This window comes from Leuciscus leuciscus (assembly GCF_965113295.1).
Source record: "Leuciscus leuciscus genome assembly, chromosome: 10".
NCBI lineage: Eukaryota > Metazoa > Chordata > Actinopteri > Cypriniformes > Leuciscidae > Leuciscus > Leuciscus leuciscus.
In genome coordinates, this window is record NC_138734.1 from 26,791,066 (window position 1) to 26,818,108 (window position 27,043).

General features: G+C 36.9%; 2 protein-coding genes and 1 long non-coding RNA gene across 3 annotated transcripts; 2 read left to right on the forward strand and 1 right to left on the reverse strand.

Annotated features, from left to right (window-relative positions):
• The first annotated feature begins 6,515 nt into the window (after positions 1-6,515).
• LOC309508327 (uncharacterized protein) lies at positions 6,516-12,566 on the forward strand. The gene is made up of 13 exons (XM_082182914.1): positions 6,516-6,693; positions 7,287-7,492; positions 7,586-7,723; positions 7,895-8,033; positions 8,841-9,441; positions 9,534-9,675; positions 9,772-9,915; positions 10,009-10,067; positions 10,164-10,339; positions 11,044-11,444; positions 11,544-11,640; positions 11,773-11,962; positions 12,126-12,566. The coding sequence occupies exons 1-13, from the start codon at positions 6,574-6,576 to the stop codon at positions 12,266-12,268; spliced, it is 2,556 nt and encodes an 851-aa protein (XP_082039040.1). The 5' UTR covers positions 6,516-6,573; the 3' UTR covers positions 12,269-12,566.
• Positions 12,567-14,304: 1,738 nt separating this feature from the next.
• LOC309508640 lies at positions 14,305-26,837 on the forward strand. Its single transcript, XR_014209631.1, has 3 exons — positions 14,305-14,686; positions 24,999-25,206; positions 25,479-26,837. It is a non-coding gene; the product is annotated as an uncharacterized lncRNA (long non-coding RNA).
• Positions 18,963-21,821, reverse strand: LOC309507306 (regulator of G-protein signaling 9-binding protein). The gene has a single exon (XM_082181462.1). It carries the CDS (start codon positions 21,126-21,128, stop codon positions 20,400-20,402), a length of 729 nt encoding a protein of 242 aa, XP_082037588.1. The 5' UTR covers positions 21,129-21,821; the 3' UTR covers positions 18,963-20,399.
• Positions 26,838-27,043: the final 206 nt, after the last annotated feature.

The window sequence follows — 27,043 nt, forward strand, 5'->3', positions numbered from 1 at the left end:
ACACATTGACAATGACAAGGCCAGGCTCTGTCCAAATAACAAAGTTGCACTGGGTACAGTTGGTCACTAGCATTTGTGTTTGTACCTGATCATAATACTGGTGTGCCTTCTTCAGATTACCATGGGTATCTAAGCAAAAAGTTAGATCTTGGATTTGTAGGATCTCAATTGAGCACAAGTCCTTGTATTTGAAAGGGCATTTAATTTCCAGAACTGCGTCTCCATGACAGTCACATGTTGAGATCCCATCAGGTGATGCAGCAAGGAATGGGTAAGGCTGGTAGATGACAAGGCCTGTGCGCTTCAAAACAAAGTTTGTGTGTACTGTTGTCATATGCCGATAAAACTCATCTCTTGCAGTGTCTTCGTTTTCAGTACCCCATTTTACTGAGGGGATGTGGGAGATGCTCTTGGTATCATACTGCATGATGGTCCTTACAGCTGAAGCTCCATCTGCTTTGCGTTTGATGACCCTGTGGATGTTGCTGGCAGTCACTCTTCCTCTTCTCTGGGCACTCCAAAGGTGTGACTGGGACTGAGCAATGGTTGCTTGAGACAGATTGTCAATCTGTGCCTTGGTGGGAATGGCATCATCGATTATAGTCTGTGGAGAGCAATTGTCAACATTAGTTAGTCTCGCTAATCTGTATGGGAGTTGTGGGTAGTCTACAGCATCCTCTGATTCTGAAGCAGTGTCGGTGTCACTGCTGTCCCTGACTAAAACTGCTGCAGTGGGCAGGATCTCTCTCAGCTCTGCAAAGGCTTGCTGTTGCTCCTGGACAGATAACCCTGGTACTTCCTTACTTTTTTTCCTCTGTCTGCCCTTCAATACCTTACCATGCTTTGGATGTGACATGTCAAGATTTTCAGCAGTACAACTGGCTATGTTTTGTTTTTCACATTTCTTCCATTGACATGGGATATCAGTACATGACACTTCAGTTCTGTCTCTGCTTTGTGTAATGCTTTCAATGGCAAACAGTAGAGCAGCAATGTGGCTGCAGGCCTCTCCTAAACCTGCTGCACAATTGCAGTGGGTTGCAACAATACAGCCATTTCTACTAACACAAACCCAGGGTTTGTATTTTTCTTCTTTGATCCGCTGTCCTGGAGCCACTGTGGCAGCAACAAAAGCAACAGGACTTGTTTCTGATAGATCATGCTGCTTGATGTTTTGGACATGATCACAAACAAAATAGTTATAAGCCTCTAGTGACTTATAGGCTCGCAAAGCCTCACCTGTACATGGGCCTGGAGTGTTAATCAGGTAGTTAAAAAGGTCAATATACTGAACAGGGGGCAATTTATTAGCATCAGCAGCATACCAGCCATCATCTAGATTGTATGGATCTGGCAAAGACAGAATCTGATCTTCAAACGAGAGCTTCAGTTTACTAATGTACCTATTGGAATCAGCTTTGTCCAACTGAAGAACATATGCAGAAAGATTAGACATATTTCATGTGAAAACTTTCTGTCTCTCCCTCAGTCTGTCTCTGAAAGCAACTGCCTTCTATCTGTCTGGAGTGGATTCTCCTGCCTGTCTTTGGGCTCCCTCTCATTGCAGTCACTGCTCTATTCTGCTTTGCTCTGTCAGGTCCCTAGTGTTCAATGTAAAAAAAAAAGTGGTTCTGTTAAATTGCAGAGTGACTGGAAGAATGTGCAAACAACCAATATTAAAACTGCTAAGAGGAAATCTTAATGATCCCCTAAATTATATAATTCATCCAACGTTTGTTTGCTTCATGTATTTTTAAAACTGTCCATCCACAAAATCATAGCAGAGCATATGAAATAGAAGTCCGCAATCTGAACTTTGAGGTTAGAAATCTTTTCAGTCTTATTTACATTTACAACAAATTACTCCTCACATTACACTTTTCTTCCTGTTTTCTTAGATATTAAAAGAAGGTTGACTTGACTCGACTTCATCCATTTTTTATTTTTTTTAGAAAGTAGAAATACAAACAAGCAGTGGGCCCAAAAAGGAATTTGGACATATAAGTTATTAAAAATGTATGATGGGCAATTTATATAAACTAGATTCACTACTTGGTCAGTAGAATTATTATTTTTTTTTTTTTAAAGAAATATGGTGTAATATTATTACACAGTAAAATAACTGTTCTCTATTTGAAATGTAATTTATTCCTGTGATGGCAGAGCTGAATTTTCCGCATCATTACTCTAGTCTGCAGTGTCACAGTGTTGTAGGCTACTGATGATGGATGATTGATGGGTGTACCACATTGGTTTCATCTTCACCACGAGTTTAGTTTGAGTAAATGCCTATTATAGCTGAGTTGCGCACCAACAGCGCGCTATCCATTTCACCGTCAAAAGCTCACGTCTGTGCCATTCGATCCGACCAACAGAAAACGATCATAGCCGTTTAGTTAGATAACTGGGAAATAGACCATCTACCATAGCCTAACATGTTGTAAGTCAAACAGCAACACTCATTAAAATAACTAACGTTACTCAATGGTAGACTGAGGCTCATTTAAAAATTATGGCAGTAGTAGACTAGCGCTACATTATATATATATATATATATATATATATATGACTACGTATTATACTATGACCAAGGTTAGGCATTTCATTTATTGCTGTCTCCTGAATTAGTAAATAATTCCCTCAATGATCATGTTAACTATGTCTGAATTTCCACCACGTCTGTTTTTGAATCAACTTACCTGTTGAAATATAGATTAGGCTACTGCCGACAGTGGGTCTCCCAAGCAATTTACTAGCGTTGCCATAGGAACGCTTCGGCTTTTGCCACCCGGAAGAGCGTCTATTATTGTTGTGACGTCACGGTGAATTGTCGTATACTATACAAATTAGTTTGAAGTTACTGGAACTCTCTTGTAAGTGTACTAGACAGGCACTTGTTAGTACTACATACTATTCCTTTCACTTTACTCGTTTTTTTTTTTTTTTTTTTTTTTTTTTTAAGGCAATCAGTTTGCATGCTTTTTTTAAGTAAGGTTTACTAATTGGATTTTATGCCTTGTATGTACAACACCGGTCAGGCTGAAAGCCAATAAGGAACTCTGTTGTTGTTAACTGGAATTCTGTACCACACTCAATTAGAGAATGTTCATTGTTTAACTCATTTAAGCATAATTTTAAGAAATGGCTTCTTCATAATCAACAATGTGAACATTAATGCTGCTTCCATTATTATTATTATTATTATTATTATTATTATTATATTAGGATATTAACATGCCTAAGACTTTTGCACAGTACTATATATATATATATATATATATATATAATATACTTAAGCTGGACAATGACTCTCTTCTAGAGCTGCTGTACAGCCAAAACAATCTTTGTATTTATTTCCTATTATCACCGTAAAGCTGCTTTGAAACAATCTGCATTGTATAAAGTGCTATATGAATGAAGGTGACTTGACTTGACACACCCATTTGTACTTTGTGTGTTTTGTTTTTTTGTTTTCCTGAGTTGAGTTTGTTGTCATGATTGTTCATTTGAATGAATCATTCAGTTAAGGTGTGTCCTTAATTATCCTTGTTTTGTTGGTGTTCTTAAGTTTCTTTGTTTCTGTTCATTGCTGTTGGGTCTTGTATATGGTTAGGTTGTGTTGGATTGGTGTTCTCTATCTGTGGATAATATACCTTTGGATTTATTAAGGACTGCCTGTTTCCCTTCATCTTCGTGTTCCTGTGTGTTTGCAACACAGCGCTGTGACATTAGACATGCCAGTCAATATAAAATTCATTATTGATGATATACCATATCAGGTTTAATTTATTGTCATTATCCATCATCCAAGTGGATGCTGCACACTGGTGGTGGTTGAGGAGAGATCCCCTGATATGATTGTAAAGCGTTTTGGGTGTACAGTAGTACATATGAAAGCGCTGTATAAATGCCTCATTCATTAATTCATTAGTTAATCATAAACTAATAATGAGCAATACTTTTACAGTAATTAGCTCAGTTACTATTCATTTTTACATAGTTTCTTATTTTTCAAGTTCTATAGTTTTGATGTTATGAACAAACATGAATCAACAATGAACAATAGAATATTTATAAAATAACATTATAATTATGCTAATAAATGCTCTAAAAAACTTGCTCACTGTTAGCTCCTGAAAGCTAATGCATCAACTAATATTGACAACTTAAACCTTATTTTTTGTAGATTGAATGCAATACTTTATTAGCTGCTTTTGAATTAATAAATCAATTGATAAATAAATACACACACACCCACACGCACGCACGCACACACGCACACACGCACACACCTCCAGCAACCCATGACATTGCTGACTGGTCACGTTTATATGCGTGACTCCATGAAAACACTGTACATGAACAGCTGAGTAACTAAGGTTAAAGTGAAAATATCAAAACACAATGTTTTGTCGGACACAGGACAAGCATTCTTGTCATTATTATGTTTAAGGTATTACCAACCCTTGGGCGTTAGTCATCATGTGGAAATGCATTCATCAGTTTCCATTAATACTTCTCAGATGATAACTAGCACTCAAAACTAGAGCTCAGACACAGCTCTGCCACGAACACAAGTTCCCAAATATTTGATTCCAGCAAGGTCCGTGTAATGTAATGCAATTGGGGATTAGAAAGATTTATCGGCTCACGGGACTCCTCATGTAGCCCGCATGTTTGTATTTATTTTATTTTAGCATTCTGTTGAGCAATAAGTGTAACGCCTATTTATGAATATATTTGTCAACTGTGTCATATTTAATATGCAAATTTCTAGGGCCTATAAATATGACCACAACTTTGCTGAAAATCCTGTTGCACACAATCTACTTCATGCCTTCTGTCCTCTGATAGATAGTTCATACTTTTTTATCAAGTAAAGTCTTTTTTGCTAAGAAATCTTAAATGATTTTTATAAAGTAAACTGAACATTTAGCCTACTGAACTGAAGCAACTTAGGTTTAGTTGATTATTCATACATAATTGTTTAATGGTAAGAATGAAATTCAATTTACTTTTTTTTACTTTTTTCATGTTAATGCAAATGTCAAATATGGCAGAACAGGCTTTTGGGGAAGATTTATTTTTCCCTCTCTCAATTATCATTGAATTGCTATAAATTGCTTGTATGTGTCATAGTTATGTTATGTTTCATTGTGTTTCTCCTGTGACCTAGTTCTGTTTGATTAGTCATTTACATTACCTCCATGGTGTTTATTAATTATCTCATTGGTTCCCTTGTTTAGTTCCTGTGTACTCCGTTTTGTTCATTCCTTGTCCAGTCTCGTCTGTACAGTGGATTTGTTCCCCGTGTTTATACCCCATCTCCTGAATTATTGAACTAAAGACTATTTCTCTTCGTCTTTGCGAGCTTATATCCAGCCTCATGACAAAAGTTTTTTTCTGCGATTTAGGGGGAATTGTGGTGTTCTTCATGTTGTCTTGCAACCACACATTACACTTATATTGTATAATGACCAACCATAGTTTGTTTTGGTTTTATGTGCCATTTAGGCAAGGGTAAATCTGACCACCAGGGTAAAAGCCCCCTTGACTTTATTTTCCTCTAAACCACTAGATGGCACAAAAACTTGCCGCAGCACTTTCCAAAACATCCGCTTTTCAAGAAATTTGGTTGATCCAAAATTTCACTTTTGTTTTATTTTGCTGGTTATTTCAGGTCTAGGTGATTGTTTAATTGTTTCATCGATAGTGAAAGAATCTTTTACCTGTCCAACCTGTAATTCTCAAATTACAGGTTTTTCACCTGATTGTATTTACATTGTTTCTGTGAACAAAAAAACTAAACATTTCCTGTTTCATAATTGACACATCCATCATGCTAAAAAAATAAATAAAAAAATCCCCTCAAGCAGTGCATTTGATATATGGTTGAGTTTAACTGTTCTATCATTCCAACTTTTATAAATCATCAACAAGCACATTTCAAAGTCTGAAATAAACTTAGTTTGTTTGAGATTTGCTCTTTCACTGCTGTGGGTAAGGCATGTGGCATTTGAGAGAGCAAACTGGTATTGTCTAAATGGATTTATATCTTAAGTCAGGTCATTGTTTCTTTCTTTCTCTTTCTCATTGAGTGCTGGCATCCACGAAAAATTACAATAGAGCTAAAAATATTCACTGAGCTATTTAAATCCTATAAGCTACTACTAACTGATGCAGAGAGATCCATTATTTGCAATTTTTTAACTGTAATGAAAATGTGAGATGTTATACCATATTTGGCACTGAAGCTGTGCAAATAAAAGATAGAAAGCAGTTAGTAATTTTTTCAGACCAGCTTGCCCCTCTAATTGACACTCATGACAATGGCATACTTTGCATGTGGATGAAAAGGTGTGTGCTTTTGCAAGTAAGGTCAGATCAGTGTTTAGTTTCAGATTTTAACCATGTGACTTCTCAGAAGAAGCAAGTAACTACCCTCTAGTTTTGTGTGTGTGTGATTTTAGTGCAACACCTTTGAACCTATCCCTGAATTCCTGCTCACCTGAGATGTATAAAAGCAGGTGCCCTGGTGCACTTCACAGGTAGAGTGAGGTCGCAGGTACAACGATGTTCTCAGCGCTGTTGTTGAATCTTCTGCTTTTGGTGTCCATTGCTTCAGCAGGACACCATTATGGAGGCTCGGTGACCTTCAGCCCTAAAGGAGCCAATGCAGATGGGAGCATGAAGGTGATCATTTATTTCTTATTTGCATAGAAAAAAAACAATGAAAGTGTGGAACATCAAATGATATGACACTTTTTATTTATAATTTTTTTTTAAGTAGTTAAGTAGGATTTTTTTTTTTGAAATGGTAATGATTTAATAATTTTATTCTTCTTTTTTTTTTTTTTTACTTTAAGATGGCCCAATGATATATATTGTGCCGTCATACATCCTAGTAAATTTTCAATATTTTTCAATAGTTACTAATCACAATATAATATTTATGAATTTCATACTCATTTTGGTCCTTCGCACATATGCTGAACTTATCACTCTTTCTTGCTAATTAGAAAATGCATGGGTAAGATAAATAAAATAAAATAAATGTATTGCATCAATGTGAAAAGATGGGGAGAAGCAATCATGGAAATAAATAAGATGGTGAAAGTAACGTAATATTAAAAATTTGGTGAGAACTGGTTAAAATCATGTGATAATATGTATTGGTGAAGAGTATTTCTGACTGGTCTATATCACACTAAATATAAAAAAGAAATGCATGAATACAGGAAAAACTCTACAAGTGGTCAAGTGTTCTAAAAGTGTTCTGCCAACAGGTTGAGTTTCGAATCAAGCGAACCTATGACTGGTGTGATTATGGTTGGTGGTACTGCGTCTCCGGGAATTGTGGCAATGAATACACAAATGGACAAGGTGAAATCGATAAGAGCTCTAATGGTAGAAGTGCTTACTACAACAGCTGGTGCCAAACGGAAACTGTTGTCACAAGAAACATCTATGGAAACACACCCTTTGACCTGCAGTAAGTAATTCAATCAGTTTTGAATCATTTGACAACCACTGAAATATTAAACTGTCCATTAATCATAATCTTCCATGCATCATTCCATCGCAGGGACTCCTCATGCTGCTGGGTGCCCACAGTGAACGGTCTTGATTCTTGGTTCCTCAGGACACACGTAGATCTAGGCATAAGAGCTGATACTAATCAACCCAACCGATCACCTGTCACAACTATGTTACAACTTCTCCGGTAACCCTTATTTTTATTGAATGTAGTTTTCCATTAACAAGATTAATAGACGTAATGAGAAAGCAAAAAAGACGCATGATCTTTTTTCTAAATTAGTAACAGAAAATCTGTTTGTTTTATATATATATATATATATATATATATAATTATTATTTATTTATTTTTCATTAGTGTTCCTCAAAACTGTCCTCGTACATACCACTTGATGGCCTACGACCCAGATGGTGACCAGGTCAAATGCAGATATGGAATTCAGCAACAGGTTGAATGTGCCAGATGTGATCAGCCAAGTGGTTTCAACATAAATCAAGTAAGAAACAGAAAATAATTTGCTGTAACAACTTAATGTCATTTATTGATGTATATTGGCAATATGAACCAGTGGCGAGGTCAGAAATCTCCATGTGGGTGAATCTTTGTGAAATAGGGTTATAGGCACTGATCATAGATCAGTGGTTATAGGCCTATCTGTATGATCAATTTATACAAAATATACTGGAAGTAAAAAAAAATAAAAAAAACGTTCTGATAAAAAAAAAAAGTAAGTCACACAGTAAACTACCTACTATACATTATGGGATTTTGGACGCAGCTTGTGTCTGTTTAGGACGAACTGATTCACTACAATGAATAGGACTTTCCAATGCTACATAGAAAAAGAGCCATAGGATGAAACTCTGCACTAGAATGAATCTTTCCAAAGCTAGAAATGAGAGGAGGACAGTTTAAGACAAACTAATTCACTATAATGAATTGAATTTTCAACGCTGCATACAAGACAGATCCAGTTTTGTTGGTTACCTCCTCTCACTCAGCAGTAAAGTATTACAAATGCTGCATTAAAAACCGCACTTGATGCGCAAAAAATTGTTCCGCAAGCTGTATTCATAGAAATAGTCGTGACTTGCGCCACACTCTACAAAATATATAGGCATAATACACAACAGATGTTTGTTTTTTGTTTGTTTTTTCATTTTATTTCTAGATCATTAAGATATTCTAGCAGCTATTTTTCATCATTCTGGTGACTGATCCACTCAATAAGTGCTGCTAGAATGTTCTAGAAATTAAAACGAAATGAACATTCACTATAATGAACATCTCAATTCTTCATTAGGGTGCCTGTACACTAGACTACAGCTATGCCTACAACACAGGCGTCTATGGATTTGAGATGATTTTGGAGGACTTCCCAAGGAAACACACCACTCTGGCCTATACTGATGGCTCCAGCTCTTACAGATGCTCTCTAAATGGAAGACACAGGAGGTCAATAGGCTCAACAGCATACCCATGGTATTACCAACAAAGTACCACAAATGTACCATGGTGGCAACAGCAACAAACTACATCTGCTTCATGGTGGGCATGGTGGCAACAGCAACAGCAACAGCAACAATCGACCATCTCTCCACCTACAACTACGCCATGGTGGTGGTGGCAACAGCAACAAACTACAACTTCTTCTCCATGGTGGGGGTGGTGGCAACAGCAACAGCAACAATCGACCACCGCTCCACCTTCAACTACGCCATGGTGGTGGTGGCAACAGCAACTGTCGACCACTCCACCTACAGCATCCCAGTGGTGGTGGTGGCTGCAGACCACAAGCACAACCACAACAACAAGCTCACCTCAACAGTACACGACTTCTGTAGCTTCACATCAGCGTTCTTACGAACCTTTCAGCAAGATCCCTCTGCAATTTGGTGTTCTCGGTAAGGCTTTCTCAACAGTTGGCTAAACAAGAACACAAGATCCTCATTTTAGTGTCATTTCATCAGTGATTTCTGATTTTGAATCATTGCAGTTGATTCACCTGCTCCTTCCTGCACTGAGGGACATTACATACCTCGCTTCGTGTCGCCAACTCCACGCAACGGAGAAGAAATCCAAGCGGCGCCACTCCGTGAACTGGAAATCCGGGTTAAGGCTGCAGCAGCTTATTCAACGTGAGGGCTCATGTGTGAATTAGACCAAATGCAAGCAATGATAAAGATTATTAGATGGGTGTATAACATGCTTTTTTAATTTATTTTTTATTCTAGGGTTTCTGATGTCCTTATCAGTGGTCCTCTGAACATAACTAAACATGCTTTGAGCAATGGAGAGTACGCCATCAGATGGACACCAACGAGAAGTGACCTCGGGGATCATTTCCCTGTGTGTTTCATTGCTGAGAGCACAAGCGGGTGGGCAAACTATTCATTTTATTCTAAATCTAGCAGCTAGCAACCTTTCACATAAACTGAATTTGATAAATATTGCTAATTATTTATTTACAGAAGCAGCATTTATCAGTCTGAAATGAGATGTGTCATTGTCACTGTTGGACATCAGACTGGTTAGTATCACTTTTTTACTTGGAACAACTATATGTAGCGGTACAGACACTGTGAAATTTTGGTAAGTAATTCTGAATGATTGATTGCATTTACAGTGGATGCAAATGTGATTTGCACTGGGACCAACATAGTGATCGAAATTGAGCAGCTGCACTCTGTCGGGCTCCACAAAGACTATCTGCGACTCAACGATCCTGCCTGCACTTTGGACTCAAATGGCACTCATGTGTTGGCAAACTTTTCCCTCAATGCTTGTGGTACCATGATTGAGGTAAAACTTTTCTCGTGGGCTAAAGGAACAGTTTGGCAAAAATGACATGGTTGTCATCATTTCCTCATCCTCGTGTCCTTCCGACCCCATTTTGTTTTCTGTCTTCCATGAAACAACCAAGGAGATATTAGGTAGAACTTGTCTTTTCCAAACAATGAAAGTATATGGTGATTTATACTACAAGGCTCAAAAAAGGCACCAAAAATTCAATGCTATCTCACAACCAATTTGTAAGAATTCGTACAAGTGAGTAAAAGGTGGCTGTGTGTACAACCTCACTCATACGAGTTCGTACGATTTGTCTAAACCCACGTGATGGGTAGGTTTAGGGGCGGGGTCAGGTGTAGGTCCTTCTTGCGAATTCATACGAATTGGGCAACTCGTAAAATATGTACGATTTAGTAAAAATTTTACTAATTCGTTAGAGTGAGGTCGTATGAATTCATACGAATTAGCCACTTCATAAAATTTGTACGAATTGCTGTCCATTGGACTTCTTTTGTGGTGTTTTCTTTCTGTGCTTAGCAAGTTACCATTCACATTTATTGTTTGGAAAACAGAAGCTTGAACATTCAATGATCTCTTTTAGCATTTCACAGGTTGGAATGACACTGGTATGTGCAAAAAATGACAAAAATGACATTTTAGGGAGAAACATTTAAAGTGCAGTTTATATCTCATAATCCACTTTTTTTTTATTACAGGAAGATGATCAGTACATCATTTTCAAGAATGAAATTTTCTCAACTGATGATCCAAACAGCATTATTACCAGAAAACACGAGGTAGAGATTGAGTTCTCATGCCGTTTTGAGAAGAAAAACAACATCTCAATGGAGTTCACTGCACGGAGACACACGACCACCATCACCGAGAGAGGCTTTGGAACCCTCACCTACCGCTTCGGGCTCTTTCAAACAGTAAATTACTACCAAGAAATAGATGTGATCTCATATCCAGCAGAGTATGATCTTGGGGAGATGATTTACATGGAGATTGAATCCCAGTCTTTAATCAACAACACCGAGCTTTTCGTCGAATCATGTGTAGCGACACCATACAATGACCCCAACTCCCAAGTGTCCTACACAATCATCCAAAATGGGTAAGAACAATCGAGCATGAGCTGAAGACACAAATTAGCACTGGTAAACAGTAAAATTAATTAACTCACAATGGATCTTCATCAATTTTATTTTTTCAGGTGCATCATGGATGAAACTGTAGAGTTCTACACAAGCCACCAACCAATGGTCCGCTTTGGCCTGCAGGCCTTCCAGTTTATTGGAATGCATGATCAGGTAAAAAAAAGCTATTATTAATTAGACTACAATGATAGGAGACAACATACAAAAACATGATGCTGCTACTACTGACTATTAAGAATGAAGTATTCCAGAGAGCTGTGACATCATCTCTTTCTTTCTCCCTAGGTGTTCATCAGCTGTTCTGTGATTATGTGTGAGGCGAACAATCCCAACACCCGCTGCTCTCAGGGTTGCACCAACAGCACAATCGCTCCACCATCCCACCACCATCGCAAAAGAGAAGCTCCCATCCAGACCGGCAGTCACTTTGTCTCCCAGGGGCCCCTGAGGCTGAAGAGGAGCGTTGAGGGTGAAGGTAAAACCTCAGAAACAAGTTAACATATATGAATATTTTCATAGAATGTGATACAATTTTAAAGGTGCATTAAGTGTTGTGCTGGCTGAATCACAGAGTCTTTTACGATCATTTGTGAATTACTTTTAATTTTATTAACCGACACTTTGTGTGTTTTCCACAGTGTCCTCCACGGTCTTGAACCTGAATATGGTTTTCATTGCCGGATGTCTCCTGGCAGCTGTTGGCATGGTGTGTGGGGTTCTCATCTACAAAACCAAGAGAACAGAGGTCAAATATCAACCGCTTAAATCAAATGAGATTTAATGGATCGGCCTCAAAGACTACAAAATTATTTCGTTTTAATTATTAATTATAGGTGACTGAATATTAGTGATTATTTTACTCTCTGGGAAGATTATGATTTTGAAATATTTGTTTCTGTTTGATCACTTTTAAATATTGTATTATAATCTATAAATGGTTAGGGTTATTTTTCATAACCTATTTCACAGTTTTTCTTGCACCCTTTAGATTGTTAATGATTAAAAAAATTATATCTGATTGATTTAAAGACTTCAAATAATGCACATCCACAAAGATAAATAAATAAACATACCTCCTGTATTGTTTTTTTGTTTTTTTGTGTCTTTTTTCATGTTCACCAAAGGCTATTTCTGTGAATACAATCAGCATTACAAAATATTGCATTATTATGTGTTAGAATTAGATTGCATATGCATTAAAAATGCATGCATTATTATTATCAATTGTGGTTCATGAATACAAATTAGTGAATCATTAATCACATGAACGTTGAACCGCTTTCACAGCAACAAGTTAATCGAAATTCAATGTCAAATGGACCATAAAAATATTCAAAAGAACACTATTTAATAACCATACTCATTTTAACAACAGCTTTTAAAATGAACCCTTATCAATATGTTCCCCACTAGAAACACTTCCAAAACATTTAGTTTGAAATGTTCTTGAAACACCTTTTTTTTATTATAAATTGTCGTTGTATGGACAGTTTTTGACTGTAATGAATATTCTAGTTCACTTGCTTAAAAAGAAAGCTATAATTAAGGTGGTAGTTGGGGGTGGAGTGCTGATGTTCCACTGAAGTTGCAGAACAACATCCAGGGTGATGGCGTGACTGAAATTTGAGATTGTCGGCACAACACTGCAATGTATTTAATCAATCAATCGACAATTGTTACTCAATGTTTATGTGCCATGTCTCCATGACAAAACTACCACACCTGATCATGAGTCCTCAGAATGAAAGTACAAATGACACAAATATTTTAAATGGATGGGTGGAAAGAACCTTCAATTGGCACGCATTCCACTCACTCTCATATTCAGGTGCAAAGCACCATCAAGAATCTGTGCAATTTATCAAAAATATTTACAAATAGCATGACAAAAATAAGTCATCCGCTACTGTCAGATTGACTATCAGCGCAGGATGTGATAATGAGACAACGCCAGACATTCTACTATCAAATTTTGCAGCCACATGTCAATTAACTCTTTCAGAGTATTAGTAGACTGTTATGTTAGGGTTAGGGTTAGTAGAATAAGCCCAGACAGCAACATAGTGTCGGCCCAGATCCGGCTCACATCTGGTACGCGTTGAATCCACATGTACCAGATGTGGCCCGGATCTAGGCCAACACTATGTTTCTGTCTGGGAGTTGACATGTACAAAAGTTATAGTCAGTAGAATTTCTGTTGGGGACTGTCAAAATAAAGTCGACATGTGGTTGCAAAGTTACTTATAGTTAGTAGAATGTATATCGGACTATTGAAGTAAAGTGTTACCCCACATTGGCAGTCATTTTAATTATATTCCATCAAGGTGGAATCTTCAAGCTGAAACTATATTGTTTTCTGTTCTGTTCTGTTCTAGTGTTCATGAAAAAAGCTTTTGCAAGCCTAAACATTCATAAGTGATGTCAGTCAATCAATGTCAGATACTGAAAGACCTGTCACTAGTAGTTGATGATACTGGTCATGTCATGTCACAATTGCATTCTACTTGTGAAATACTCTGTCTTGTATAAGGCAATGAATAGAAATGTAAACTAAATGATATAATTACAGTATGCAAGCAGCATTTCATCTTATGTAAAATATAGAACTTTTTGAAATTGGCTAATATAAATATGGTTTTCAGGTCCTAATGACTGTCCATAATCATGTTGGACTTGAGCTAAAAAATAAAAGATTGTGATCTCATTCTTATCTGTGCGTGATCATGAAAGTATTTGTTTACAGGCTTTACCTGATGTTACTGTTGATCTTTCGTTTCATCAGTATTGCGCTGCATCCTACACGCAAAGCAAAAGCCAAATGTCGTCTAGTTCCTTTAATATGTTATATGATTTTAAGCTTAATCCAATTCTGTTTTCAAATGTTATAATTGCATCAGCAAGTGAAATCTTAGTCAAGCAGGTGACATTTGAGAAAGCAAATAGGTATTGTCTAAATGGATTTATCTTATTTCAGCTAATTGTTGTGGAGAAGTGCTGGCGTGAGAAACTGAAATAGAGCAAAGAAAAGTGGTAAACTTTCTTATATTCAATAACCTACAATCAACTAATGCAGGGATATCAATTTCCTGCAACAAGATTTTCCAGTCCACTGTGAACTTTGCTGTCAGACGCAAGACATTTGGCACTGAAAGAGCAATGAATGAAAGAGTTCTGAAGAGGTATTTTTGCTATGTCGAGTGTGAGTTTCACATTTAAACCATATGATTTCTCGGAAGACATGGTTTACACTACTGTTCAAAATTTGAAAGTAAAGATTTTTTTAAAGAAATTAATCATTTTATTAATTAAAAAGTGAAAGTTAAGAGATTTATAACGTTACAAAAATTTTATATTTCAAATAAATGCTGTACTTTTGAACTTTCTGTTTACAATATTAATGTATTTACTGTATTTTTTTATCAAATAATGCCGCTTTTAAAGCACTTTCAAACACCTCTAACAGTAATGGGAGAATGGTGGTTAAAGTTCAGGGCTATTAACCATAAGGTTGCTAGTTCAATCGTCAAAAGTCACTATTAGACCTATATCCTTTGACATTTGACCCAAATCTTTGGCTATAACAAAAAGTTTGATCCACACTGCAGTTTATTGCGGTAAAGAACTGCTCTAGAAAAAAAAAAGGAATTCATGACACAAATAAAGGCAACGACTTGTTCTTTTTGTTTTCACAAGCTACTCAGACTGGCATGAGGAAACGGCTGTTTAGTAAACAAACATACACACACATTGTGTTTTCATTTTTGATGGGGACTTTCCATAGAAATTATGTTTTTTAAACTATACAATGTCAAACCCTTACAATAACCCCACCCCAAAACCTACCCATCACAGAAAACTTTCTGCATTTTTACATTTTCAAAAAACATCACTTTTATAAGCTGTTTTCCTAATGGGAACCAAAAAATGTCTCCACAGGGACAAGGGTTTTGGATTTTGCCATCTTTGTAGGGACATTTTGTCCCCATAATGTAGGGTTTACCAGGACACATACACACACACACACACACACACACACACACAAAGTGGAATATTTGATCAGAATTTCTGTGTAAAATTCTGTTCAAACATGCACATCTACAAAGACCAATAAACAAACAAACAAACAAACATCAACTATATCAGAGACTAAACTAATCTTTTTTTTCCTTTCAGTGACAACTATTAGTTATTTAGTTATAACTATTAGTTCATTTTTTATTAAAATATCAAGGCTTCCGCTTAGTTAAGTAAATGTTCACATTCACTAATTCTATCACATTTTTAGCAGAAAGTCTATTTAGGAGAGTGCACTATTTTGTATTTGTCCACTAGGTGGCAGGCCAGATTTATAATGCTTTTGAGTGCAAAAGTTACAGCAACACCAATTTCTAACATAAAAGATGTTGTCACTGAGCAGCCATCTGTACTTTCCGTTAACATCTTATTATCTGATGTAACTTTTTACAAAGCTGCAGACATTCGCTTTCGACCAATACATTTGATTTCTTCTTATTTGTCGAGTGCTTTCAAATTAATTTGTTTAGAAAAAGGCATATTGTCCATAGAAGCGTGTATGTATTTGTCCTGTTTTTCCATGACTGTGGGAACCGTGTGCATAAATAAATATGTTTTCTTTACAAAAGTCCAAATTTAAGCGGTCAAGTAGGCCATAATACTGACATAAAGACATCTTTAAGGTTTTTGGCATTTACACTGTAAAAAATGATATGATCAATAAGTTTTAAGTTTAACAATAAATTCAAAAAGTTTAGATTGATTTAACTCATCAAAACAAGTTAAGCAATTTCCAACTTATTTCCAATTTCCAAGTTAAACAAGATTTAATACATTAAGTCAGTTTATTGTAATTTAAGTTGAAATCCACATCCAAGTGGATTGTACTTAAAAATGTAAGGCAGCAAAATATTTTTTAAAGGGGTGGTTGAATATGATTTCACTTTTCTAGCTTTAGTTAGTGTGTAATGTTGCTGTTTGAGCATAAACAACATCTGCAAAGTTACAATGCTCAAAGTTCAAAGCAAAGTGAGATATTTGCTTTTAAAGAAATTGCTTTTTAAGGACTTCAACAAACGGCTGGTTAGGACTACATGACATTCCTCAGGTTAGTGACATCACTAACCCTAAAATGTACATAAACCCCGCCCCTGGGAACGCGATTTATAGATTACGAAGACAGAATATGCTAATCAATGACAGAAAAATAATTACACATAAGCTACAGAAGTTCACCAACTAACCATTCAGAAATGTTGTCTACGTATTGTCACTTCGTCTTGCGTCTCTCCATCTTTCTGACTTCGGTTTGAACATAAAAGGCTAAAAGTTTTTTAAATTTCCAGTGCATGTCTGTGTGAGATAAAAGGACACAAGCTCTTGAAGCTCCGCCCTCTGTGCCGGGAGCAGCAGCTCATTGGCATTTAAAGGAACAGACACAAAAACGGGGTGTTTTTGCCCACCCTAAAAAAGTGACAACTTTAACATGCTGTATAAAAATATCTCTGGGGTATTTTGAGCTAAAACTTCACATACACACTCTGGGGACATCAGAGACTTATTTTACATCTTGTGAAAAGGGCATTATACCACCCCTTTAACAGTTCCCAGAAATAATCATAGCAATACCTGCTCCTTTTGTAAGGAAGACAGTATCTTTAAATGCATATTATTTTTCTATGGAGCTTTAAACTAACCTGATTTAGTTAAGCAGGAGTTCCACAATAGGAGGCCTATTGTACATCTGCAGATCAAGTATAGGGCCTACAGGAAAAACAGTAATTTGCAAAAGCAAGCCAGCATAAAAAGTAATCATTCCTTTAATAAAAAGTAAACAATAAAAACACACAATGTAGGCCTAATAGATGAATTGATACCTACACCGCATAAACTGATGGATTCATAGGAATTTATCGTTGGAAGTTTGCATGCAGCTAATTGTGATCTCGATTTGCACTAAATATGAAAAATAGCTATTTTAATGTTCACAAAAACTACAAAAATGGATGTTTATTTTTCCTCTTATAGTTGACTAAACACACAGAATTATACTAATTTAACAAATAAAGAAATGAATGGGCACCTCATTAATCGGCCATATGTTGACATGCATTGCTGCAGTTTACATTCACTCTCAGTCTTTCCTAATGAATGTTAGATAGCAGCTGGATATGTAACTTGGCCTTTAAATGGCATTGATTTTCTTACCTGACGCTCCATTCTAGGGTGCCACTTAACAAGCAGTTGTTCCAATCATTATGGGATCCTGAGTCACATGGCACAGCGGGAGACTAATTAATCGATCAGACTTGGGTAAAAGCTGGTTATGCTGTAGGAGAAGATGATGATGATGATGATGATATGAACAGGCTGTGAGTTTCATCATTATGGAAAATTTTTTCGATAAAGACTATTAAACCCATATTTTTTCATGCACTTAACATACAATTTATATAAGGAATAGATTAATAAAAAGGAAATATATCCTCTTAACATTTCAGACACAATTTTACCATTAGGCAGTAAATGAAGTATTCTGTACAGCTCTGTACAAATCTTCCTTCGATTTAAAGAGGACTAACAGCTGATCACATTAAAAGTAAAAAAAATACAGAGTCTAGTCTGTGCCAGCACTGTAAAAAATTTGGAGTAGGATTTACTTGAAAAAAGCTTGCTAATTTTTTTCACTCTGAAAATGCTAGTAAATTTACAAAGTTTGCCAAGTAAAAACCTAAACATTTATTAGTAGCTTTAATTAGAAATCTTTAAGTTAAATTTACTTGGAATATGGAATTAAGTAAACTTTACTTAACCTAGTTAAGTGAAAGTAACAAAGATAATAAGTAATTTTAACTTGGCTAGTAAAAGGTTGATTGATATCGATTTAGTTGAATATTCCTTTGCATTACATTTCACTCAAACAATAATATTGAATTATACCAATCATTTATAGTATGTGCTTTACTTAGATTATCTAAGTAATTTATAAGACATCATGTCAGATGTTAAGTCTCATGTGAATGCAAATACAGTACCTCAATACTTCGTAGACAATACACAATGACGGTAACATTTGATGGATCATTTTTGTGTTTGAATGTGTCATTTTGAGCAGAAAATTTACTCAAAATGTCACAAAATGGCAAGTTACTAATCCTGACAACAAAAGCAATGATAAAACAGTGTAAATACAGCTGGAAAACAGTGAAAAATGAACCTCATTAATTATTCAAGGTCCAGTGCATGATGGGAACCCCAGTATCAGAAAAGTTGAGTAATTTTTACTTAATTTTATTGAGTTGATATTTACGCTTTCATTTCTACTCGCTTGAAATAAGTACTGATATGGAATTTACTTAGTTTTTTAAATTCTTGCCTGGACTAACTTTTTCATGTAAATTACATTGTTTTTTTTCAGTAGTATTTACTTCACCAAAAAATCATTTTTTACAGTGAGGGCTACAACGAACAGTAGGCCAGTAAATAGGATTTTAAAATCTTCTATAAATACATTTTTAATTAGTTTAGCAAGAAGTATCTGCCAACCCTACTTAATACTCCTGAAGTCTGAAAATAAACTAAGGGGATCAGAATTTAAAAATAACAATGACCAAATAAACTTCACTCAAGAATCTGATTGCATAAGAAAAAAACAACACTAAAATGTGCTTGAGAGACACCAGAGTGATCAGTCTATATGCTTAAATAAGGATAAAGAAAACCAAGTGAATTTTTAAAGATACTATTTAAGGAACCAGAAGGCAGTGTGGAATAAGACATGATTACTTAACTCATTATGCAAAGTTTTCAACATAAATTGCTTCATGAAGAAAGCACAAGCTTAACAAAACAAGCATAATTTACTTCATTTATTATAATAAATATATTTTATGTACACTAATTTAACATGAGTACAGTTCATATGTACAAATCAACTATCATACTAGAGTGTTTTTCAGAACACGCCTAAGGCCCGTTTTTCAAGAGTACAAGCAGTGATGGGCCATTTTCAGAGACATTGACCAATAGCTTGCAAAGGGACTAAAGGGATAGTTCACCCAAACACGACAATTTTGTCATCATTTACTCACTCTCAAGTTGTTCCAAACCTGTATGAATTTCTTTGTTCTGTTCAGTTGATGGGACACCATTGACTTCCATAGTATGAAAAAAATTATAATAATACTATGAAATTCTAAGGTGGCCCACAACTGTTTGGTTTCCGACATTCTTCAAAACATCTTCCTTTGTGTTCAGCAGAAGAATGAAATTCATACAGGTTTGGAACAATTTGAGGGTGAGTAAATGATGACAGAATTTTCATTTTTGGGTGAACTATCACTTAACAAGAATCCTGGGGAGGTCAGAAACACGATGAGCAACCTTAAATATGTGACCTACCTATAAACTGTGAAACAAATACCTGTTAAATATGCACAGCCCGCTGATGCTCTGTCAGTGGGTCACAAAAGTTGTATTCTTTAGGTTGTAGGTCTTTGCAGAGCAATGAAACAGCCAGTTACGGACATGCCAAAACAATTGACAATTCATTTAAAATTCAGATTTTAGCTTAAAAAAGTCCCTTAAGTAAAACCTTTTCTGAGACAATCGCACTTCTGATTGTACTGTTCAGTTGCTTTACCTTCAGGGGTTGAGGAAGCAGTCATGACGGACCACTGGAAGAGTTTTTATTCCTTTTGGCTATTCCCTTTAAACACTGATGCATTTTACTAATACCCAGGGACAGGTGATCTGTTTATCTCCACATCAAGAGCAACATAAACTGCCTCCGCAAATTGACAGGCCTACTGTAGCAACGTGTTGCTTCCTCCATAAGAAAATCTAAAGCCCTCGAGACTGTCTGTCATCCAGATATACATGCCAAACTATAGGCTACATTATAAATTAATCACCAGGTACCCAAGAATTCCAGCTATGAGTAAAACAGCAGTGAAAATGATCCCCGCGAATACTCTCATCAACCCAGATTCTCCTTCGACCGTTTCTTTGGGTTCCTCCTCGCAGATCGAGATGACACCAACTGATGAATTCCCAACACTGACGGTGGATTTCAACTCGGCTCCCGCCTCTTGTTTCGCCTCGACTGCCCACGGCGCCACCTGGACCTTCATCTCCATCTCTTCCATCATCTGGTCCACCTGAGCGATCTCGGTCTCCAGCTCTTTGAGGTCCACCGTGTCGATGTTCGCGTCGGCTTCGTATTTCATGTTTTGGACGCTCATGGCTCGCGCAGCCACGGTGGTGGTGCTGCCGGTCATTCCCGTTTGGATGAGGTGTCTCGTTGGCACTTTGAGAGGGAAATCCTGCCCGATCTCTAAGGATCGCTTCATGTCCACCTCCAGGAGATCCATGCTGCTGGTGAAGAGCACCCAGAGGCGCTCGTATTCTGCACGATCATCTTTACTGATGCTTTTGTCCTTCAGAAGAGCCGTCAGTTTAGTCCTGTTGGCCACTGCCAGCTCCTGGGCTTTCTTTCGGGTCTTTTTAAGTTCCTCACGCAGGTTTTGGGAGTCGGATGTGCTCCCCAAAGCGATAACAAGATGCCTGTAGCAAGCTGTTACTTTGTTCAGAGCGTCCAACATGGTTTTGCATTCATCTTTGCCCATGTTTGCGCGGGGATATGGATACGCTTCTCACTGAAAAAATCCAAAAGAAAATATTAATAACACGCTGGATGATAGTGTCTTCTAGTTTCCACGGGAGCAGAGCAGCCATACGAGTGCACTCATCATCATCATCGCTCTCGTCATTGCAAATTCCTCACCATCCATGTTCCCTCTTGGTGCAGACAGCAACAGTCGGGCTTATCACTAAATGGATCCCTAAACGGCTTTAGTTGTGCTGCCAGAGATTAGAAAGCTTCAGTAGGCTATGTCCGCATGATTTTAAAACGTCGCCTCTCTTTTTCTTTTTGCGCAACGAGCATGCCATTTTAAACATAACAGGTGTTCATTTTAAAACTCCAAAGAGAACCTCTACCTCCATGACATCACAAAGGCATTCCGAGAGAGAGAGCAATGTAAACGGATTCTCCGAAGGCGGAATTTAAACAAATATTGCGACCTGACGCGCGGAGTTGCTCGCGTGTGATGTTTTTGTCGATGATGATGATAATGATGATAGGGATGGTGATGATGCCGAGATTTTCACAAGACAGCAATCCGTTATTCGGCCGTCCACGGTGATACGAGTTTAAATAGACTACGAGTAAACGCTTGATGGTGAAATAACCAGTCACTCACATCATGGGAGATCAGCCAAACCTGTCGCGATTGGTTGGCCGATACCATTTCATTCCTTTTTTTTTCTTTTTTTTTAGGTCTCTCAAAAGTATTTATGAACACTATTTGGAAATGATTATTTTTAATAAATACTAACAGCTTTGTTAAAAAATGTGTTATTGTCAATAAAATAATATATAAAAACTAAGATTTTTTTTTTTTACAGTCTATGGTATGTGATGCAGTTTGGAAAACAAAGCATGTTATAACAAAACATGTTATGAGCTTCTGTTTTGTGATTTGCATGATGCCTTTCCACAGTAAATGTTTGAAGAACAGGTGCAGTGCTAGAACATGCAGTCCAATATAAGAGCTGATATTCATTAACCATTACAATGATGTCATGGCTGAAAAGGAGCACAGCAAAATATAGTTGATCCTTTTCTTGGTTAGATTTAGCTCAAGTGGTTTTGGAACACCTTACAACTTTATCCCTACGCTACTTGGAAGTGTTAATGCTGAGTGGCTTATATGGTTTTATTTTGTTCAGCAAAGCTCACAAAGGCTTACATTTGGACTTTAATTGAACATGTTAATTCTTAATTTACATGCTGCAAACAATTAGGAGCATCCTATGACATTAAGATACAACCTAATGCAAATTATGCAATCCAAATAGTTGTAATCATTTACTGTATAGTGCTGTATTATATATCTCATTTAAATCAGTTACACATATCATAAGTTGTGTATGTGATGGTTTTATTTTTAACCTTAAAAATGCATATAGCAGCATTTCATACTTATATTTATTTTGTTCTTCAAGTTTAGTTACAAGTTAATACAAGTTTAATAAAGATTTCTTGCACAAAACAGTTTTAGTTTTTATGACTATTTTCCACATTCTTCATTCCCAGATGAAGAATTTATGTTAATTTAGGGTTCTTTGAATTGGAAAAACTGAATTGGAAAAATATTAAGTTCACTAAAAATATATAAATATGACAGAGATGAGTCTGTTTTACAAATTAAGCACTATGTCTAGCATTGTATGATTTTTCAGTTAAATATAGCTATAGGCATTGTTTTCTATATGGGTCACTTTCACTTAATCACCATTGGCAACCACTCAACCATGTGCTACTTTCAATAGCATCTCATTTCAAAACATCTTATGCCAGATTGTGCCTCTCATTAACAGACAGCCACTTGTTGGAAAATAATGAAACGGGAGCCAGATGCTATAAGATGTATTGCTTTGTGATGTATTGATTGTGCATTGACAAATGATATGGATTTCACAAATGGATTTAGCATGAATCTGTCTATCTATCTGTCCATCCGTCCGTCCATTCATTTCCAATGTTTCTGTAAATATTATAGTTTATTTTATCACACATTTCTCAGTTATCACCATGTTCAATAAGATCATAAGAGAGAAATAATTGGGGAAAGCTGCTCTGCAATATTTGTTCTAGATTGAATGAGAGACCATGGGGAGTTGAGAATGCCAAATATATTTGAAAGAAGGATTAGTCATGCATTAATAAGGAGGAAATATTGATTTTTGTTCTCAGTTTACCCTTTCCTCTGCACTTATCCAGATACAAACCCAGAGTGTCTGTGTAACGGTTAAGAATCTGTGCTTCCATCACAATTGTTGTGAGCAGGATCCCAGTCTGAGGCAACCTTCAGCTAAAGCTTTGCTGCTGTTATCACTATTGTCTTTTTGAGAAAGACGCCTAACCCCAGGTTTGCTCCAGCGGGACCGTCTCCGCAATTATCTCACTGGGAGATGCGCTAAATAAAAAGCCACTGCCAAATAACAATTATACATTTGCATGCTCACAGACTGCATCTGTCTTGTTTTAATTGATAATTACAGTGTTTTTAACATGTTTCTAATGGGATAGGGAGTCGCATATTGTTTTGCTGTACAATAAGAGCCATGATGTGTCTGAGACTTCACCTGCTGGGAGACCCAGAGGGTTTCCTCCACATAGAGGAAAAAACCTCCACATTAATCTGCTGTGTGCATGCAGAATAGGATATGCCGTTCCAACTGCTCCCCCATAGGGTGAAAAACAGCACGTCCCTGCAGGCCACTGGCTGAGTCAGCCTCCCAGTCACATCTGCCAGCTGTGCCACCCTACCAGTGTGCCCATCTCAAGAGACTTCATTCGGGTGATTAGAATACAGTATACTAGTAATCAATTATCAGTGTTTTTTTTTTTTTTTTTATAGCGCCAAATCACAGGGAAAATATAAACAGGAAATAATATATATATGTACCATGGTTAATTCAATAGTTTAGTATTAGTGCAATTAAATTGAAAGCTCTCTGGTTGTTACAGTTATCTGGACTCATTCATCATAGTTTCACTTTCATTGACTTTCAGTTAGTTTTGTATTGTTAGTTGACCAAAAGTAAGTAAAGAGTAGTGACATGTATAATGTTACAAAAGATTTATATTTCAAATAAATGCTCTTTTGAACTTTCTGTTATTATTCTATTCTTATTAAAGAATCCTAAAAAAAAAAAAAAATGTATCATGATATATTTAGATATAATATTAATAAAATAAAATATTAAGTTTCTGCTTTCAACATTGATAATAGTTATAAATGTTTCTTGAGCAGCAAATTAGCATATTATAATGATTTCTGAAGGATCACGTTGCACTGAAGACTGGAGTAATGATGCTGAAAATTCAGCTTTGCATCACAGGGATACATTACATTTTGAATTATATTAAAATAGAGGACATGTTTACATTTTTACAATATTTCACAAATGAAAATGATAACTTATTTAATCAAAACGTTTACCTAAATGCTTATTTACAAAGCTTTTTTAGTACTTGATTCTTGATGAATCAAGCTAATCGAGTGATCTTATTTTTGCAGTGTTGTTTTTAGCTAGGTCTATAGTCTTATTCATACATTTTTATTCTTAACGAAAGCTTAAATGTATTGTGCAATTATCTATCTATCTATCTATCTATCTATCTATCTATCTATCTATCTATCTATCTATCTATCTATCTATCTATCTATCTATCTATCTATCTATCTATCTAATGATTTTTAGATGTAGCCTATGTGTGCCGTCCGATTCAGATTTCCCTTGGGGGATAATTTCATTTCATGGTACCTTACCTGATACCAACCTAATCATGACATCTGGTGCTGGCAGCTTTTTGTTGTTTTCATATATACCTTCACAAATTCCATATTGCTTTGTGCTTTGAGCAGATTTGATGCCCCAGAGCCACTGAGGGAATCTTGCAGGAAACTGACACACAACCAATCATGCTCAGGCAAAATGTTGCTTGATGCTTAATGGCTCTTCTCCATGCAGTGGATGGAGAGGTGACCTGAAATACACCCAAAACAGGAAGCTCTTATGGAGAGGGCAAATCAGTCCACAAGCTTGCAGATGCTTTCCTGTAAAAGCAGTAAGGTTTGTTTTGGTGCCAGACAAGTTCTTTATTTTTCCTGGATATATTGAATTTAAAATGTAATCTTTAAAGGTATAGTTCACCCAAAATTGAAATTTCAGTCATAATTTACTCACCCTCATGTCATTCCAAACATGTAAGCATTTCTTACTTCTGTGAAGCATAAATATTCTTTATGCTATATTTTTTAGTTCCTATTGACCTAGATTGTATTGACAAAAAAATTGTTTGGTTACCAAACATTCTTCAAAATATCTTCTTTCATGTTCCACAGAGGAAGGAAATGCACGTTTCAGGGAGCGTGAAGAGAGGACTCAAAAGCAGAGGGTTCGTGCAACAGTTTATTAGACACTCTAGGGAATAAACAATAGTGTAGTGACACACACACAGACAACAAAGGATGTGTGAGAGCTCCAGAGCCGTCCGTACAGACACCTGCGGACACACTGCTGTGGAAACCACTTCAGATGCATGCCCATTGGGACGGGGAGCGAGACGAGACAGGAGAGCGAGCGAACGGCCAGCTGTATAACTCCTCGTCTAGGCATCCTGGGCACAGCAGCAGACAAGGGTAAGACACAAAAACACAGCAAAGGTCCAACAAGAGACGATGCACACAAAAGTCTATTGACAACAAGGGGCAGACACAGCAGAGAATATAAGGGAAAAGGAAACAAGAGACAGGAGAGGGCAATCAGCCGGTCAATCAGGGCAATCTGCACACACCCGCACTGCAAAATCAGCACTGATCACGAGCTGCAGAAGATGACAGGACAACACAGACAACAGGGAAGCCGAAGGAGCACCCTGAACCATGACAACATGGGTTTGGAATGGCATGTGAGTGATAAAAAATATGACAGAATTGTAACTTTTGGGTGGACTATCCCTTTAACCCTAAGGACCCTATTTTAACGATCTGAAACGCAAGTGTCAAGCGCAAAGCGCAAGTAACTTTGTGGGCGGGTCTCTGCGCTGTTGCTATTTTCCCGGCGGGATAAATGACTCTTGCGCCAGGCGCAAATCTAAAATGGGTTGGTCTGAAGTAGCTTCATTATTCATAGGTGTGGTTTGGGCGTAACGTGAAATAAACCAATCAGAGCGTCATCTCACATTCCCTTTAAGAGCAGACGCGCTTTTTCCATAGCGGATTGCTATTGTAACGGCGGATTTGCCAGGCGCGCGCCAGGAGCGGTTCACAGCCAAGGAGAGCAACGCTCTCGTCACGGCTGTAAAAGAGAGAAGTTACATTGAAATGGAGAAACCCACCCAAATTAACTTCGGTTAAACAGGCGTATGATAATTTGGGTAAATGTGTAAGCTAGTATGCTTTTATAATAAATTGTCTATCTATCTATCTATCTATCTATCTATCTATCTATCTATCTATCTATCTATCTATCTATCGTAATAATGTATGATTTGCAAAAATGAAAACTGCTGCTTCTGTGTAGATGAGAGAATCAAAGTGCGCGTTGTGCACACGCTACATTGATTATGGCCAAGCATGCGCCCTTAAAATAGCATATGAATAACATGCGGAACGCGCCACTGACTTTAAACTATTTTTTCCTGGTTAGTGGCGCAATTGTTTTCTAAACCTGCAAAATAGCATGAAGGAACGTTTGCGCCGGAACACTTTGCGCTGAACCGCCCCCGCGAGCGCAAGTGTATTTCCTAACTTACCGACGTGCTTCTGTGGAGGGAAAAGTCCGCTTTGCGCGGGTGCAAAATAGGAATGATACATGCGTCGGTGTACAAAGTCACTTGCGCTGGGTGCAAGATAGGGCCCTAAGTCTTAATCTTTAGCGACCCAGGACGTCATTCATACCCTCCTCC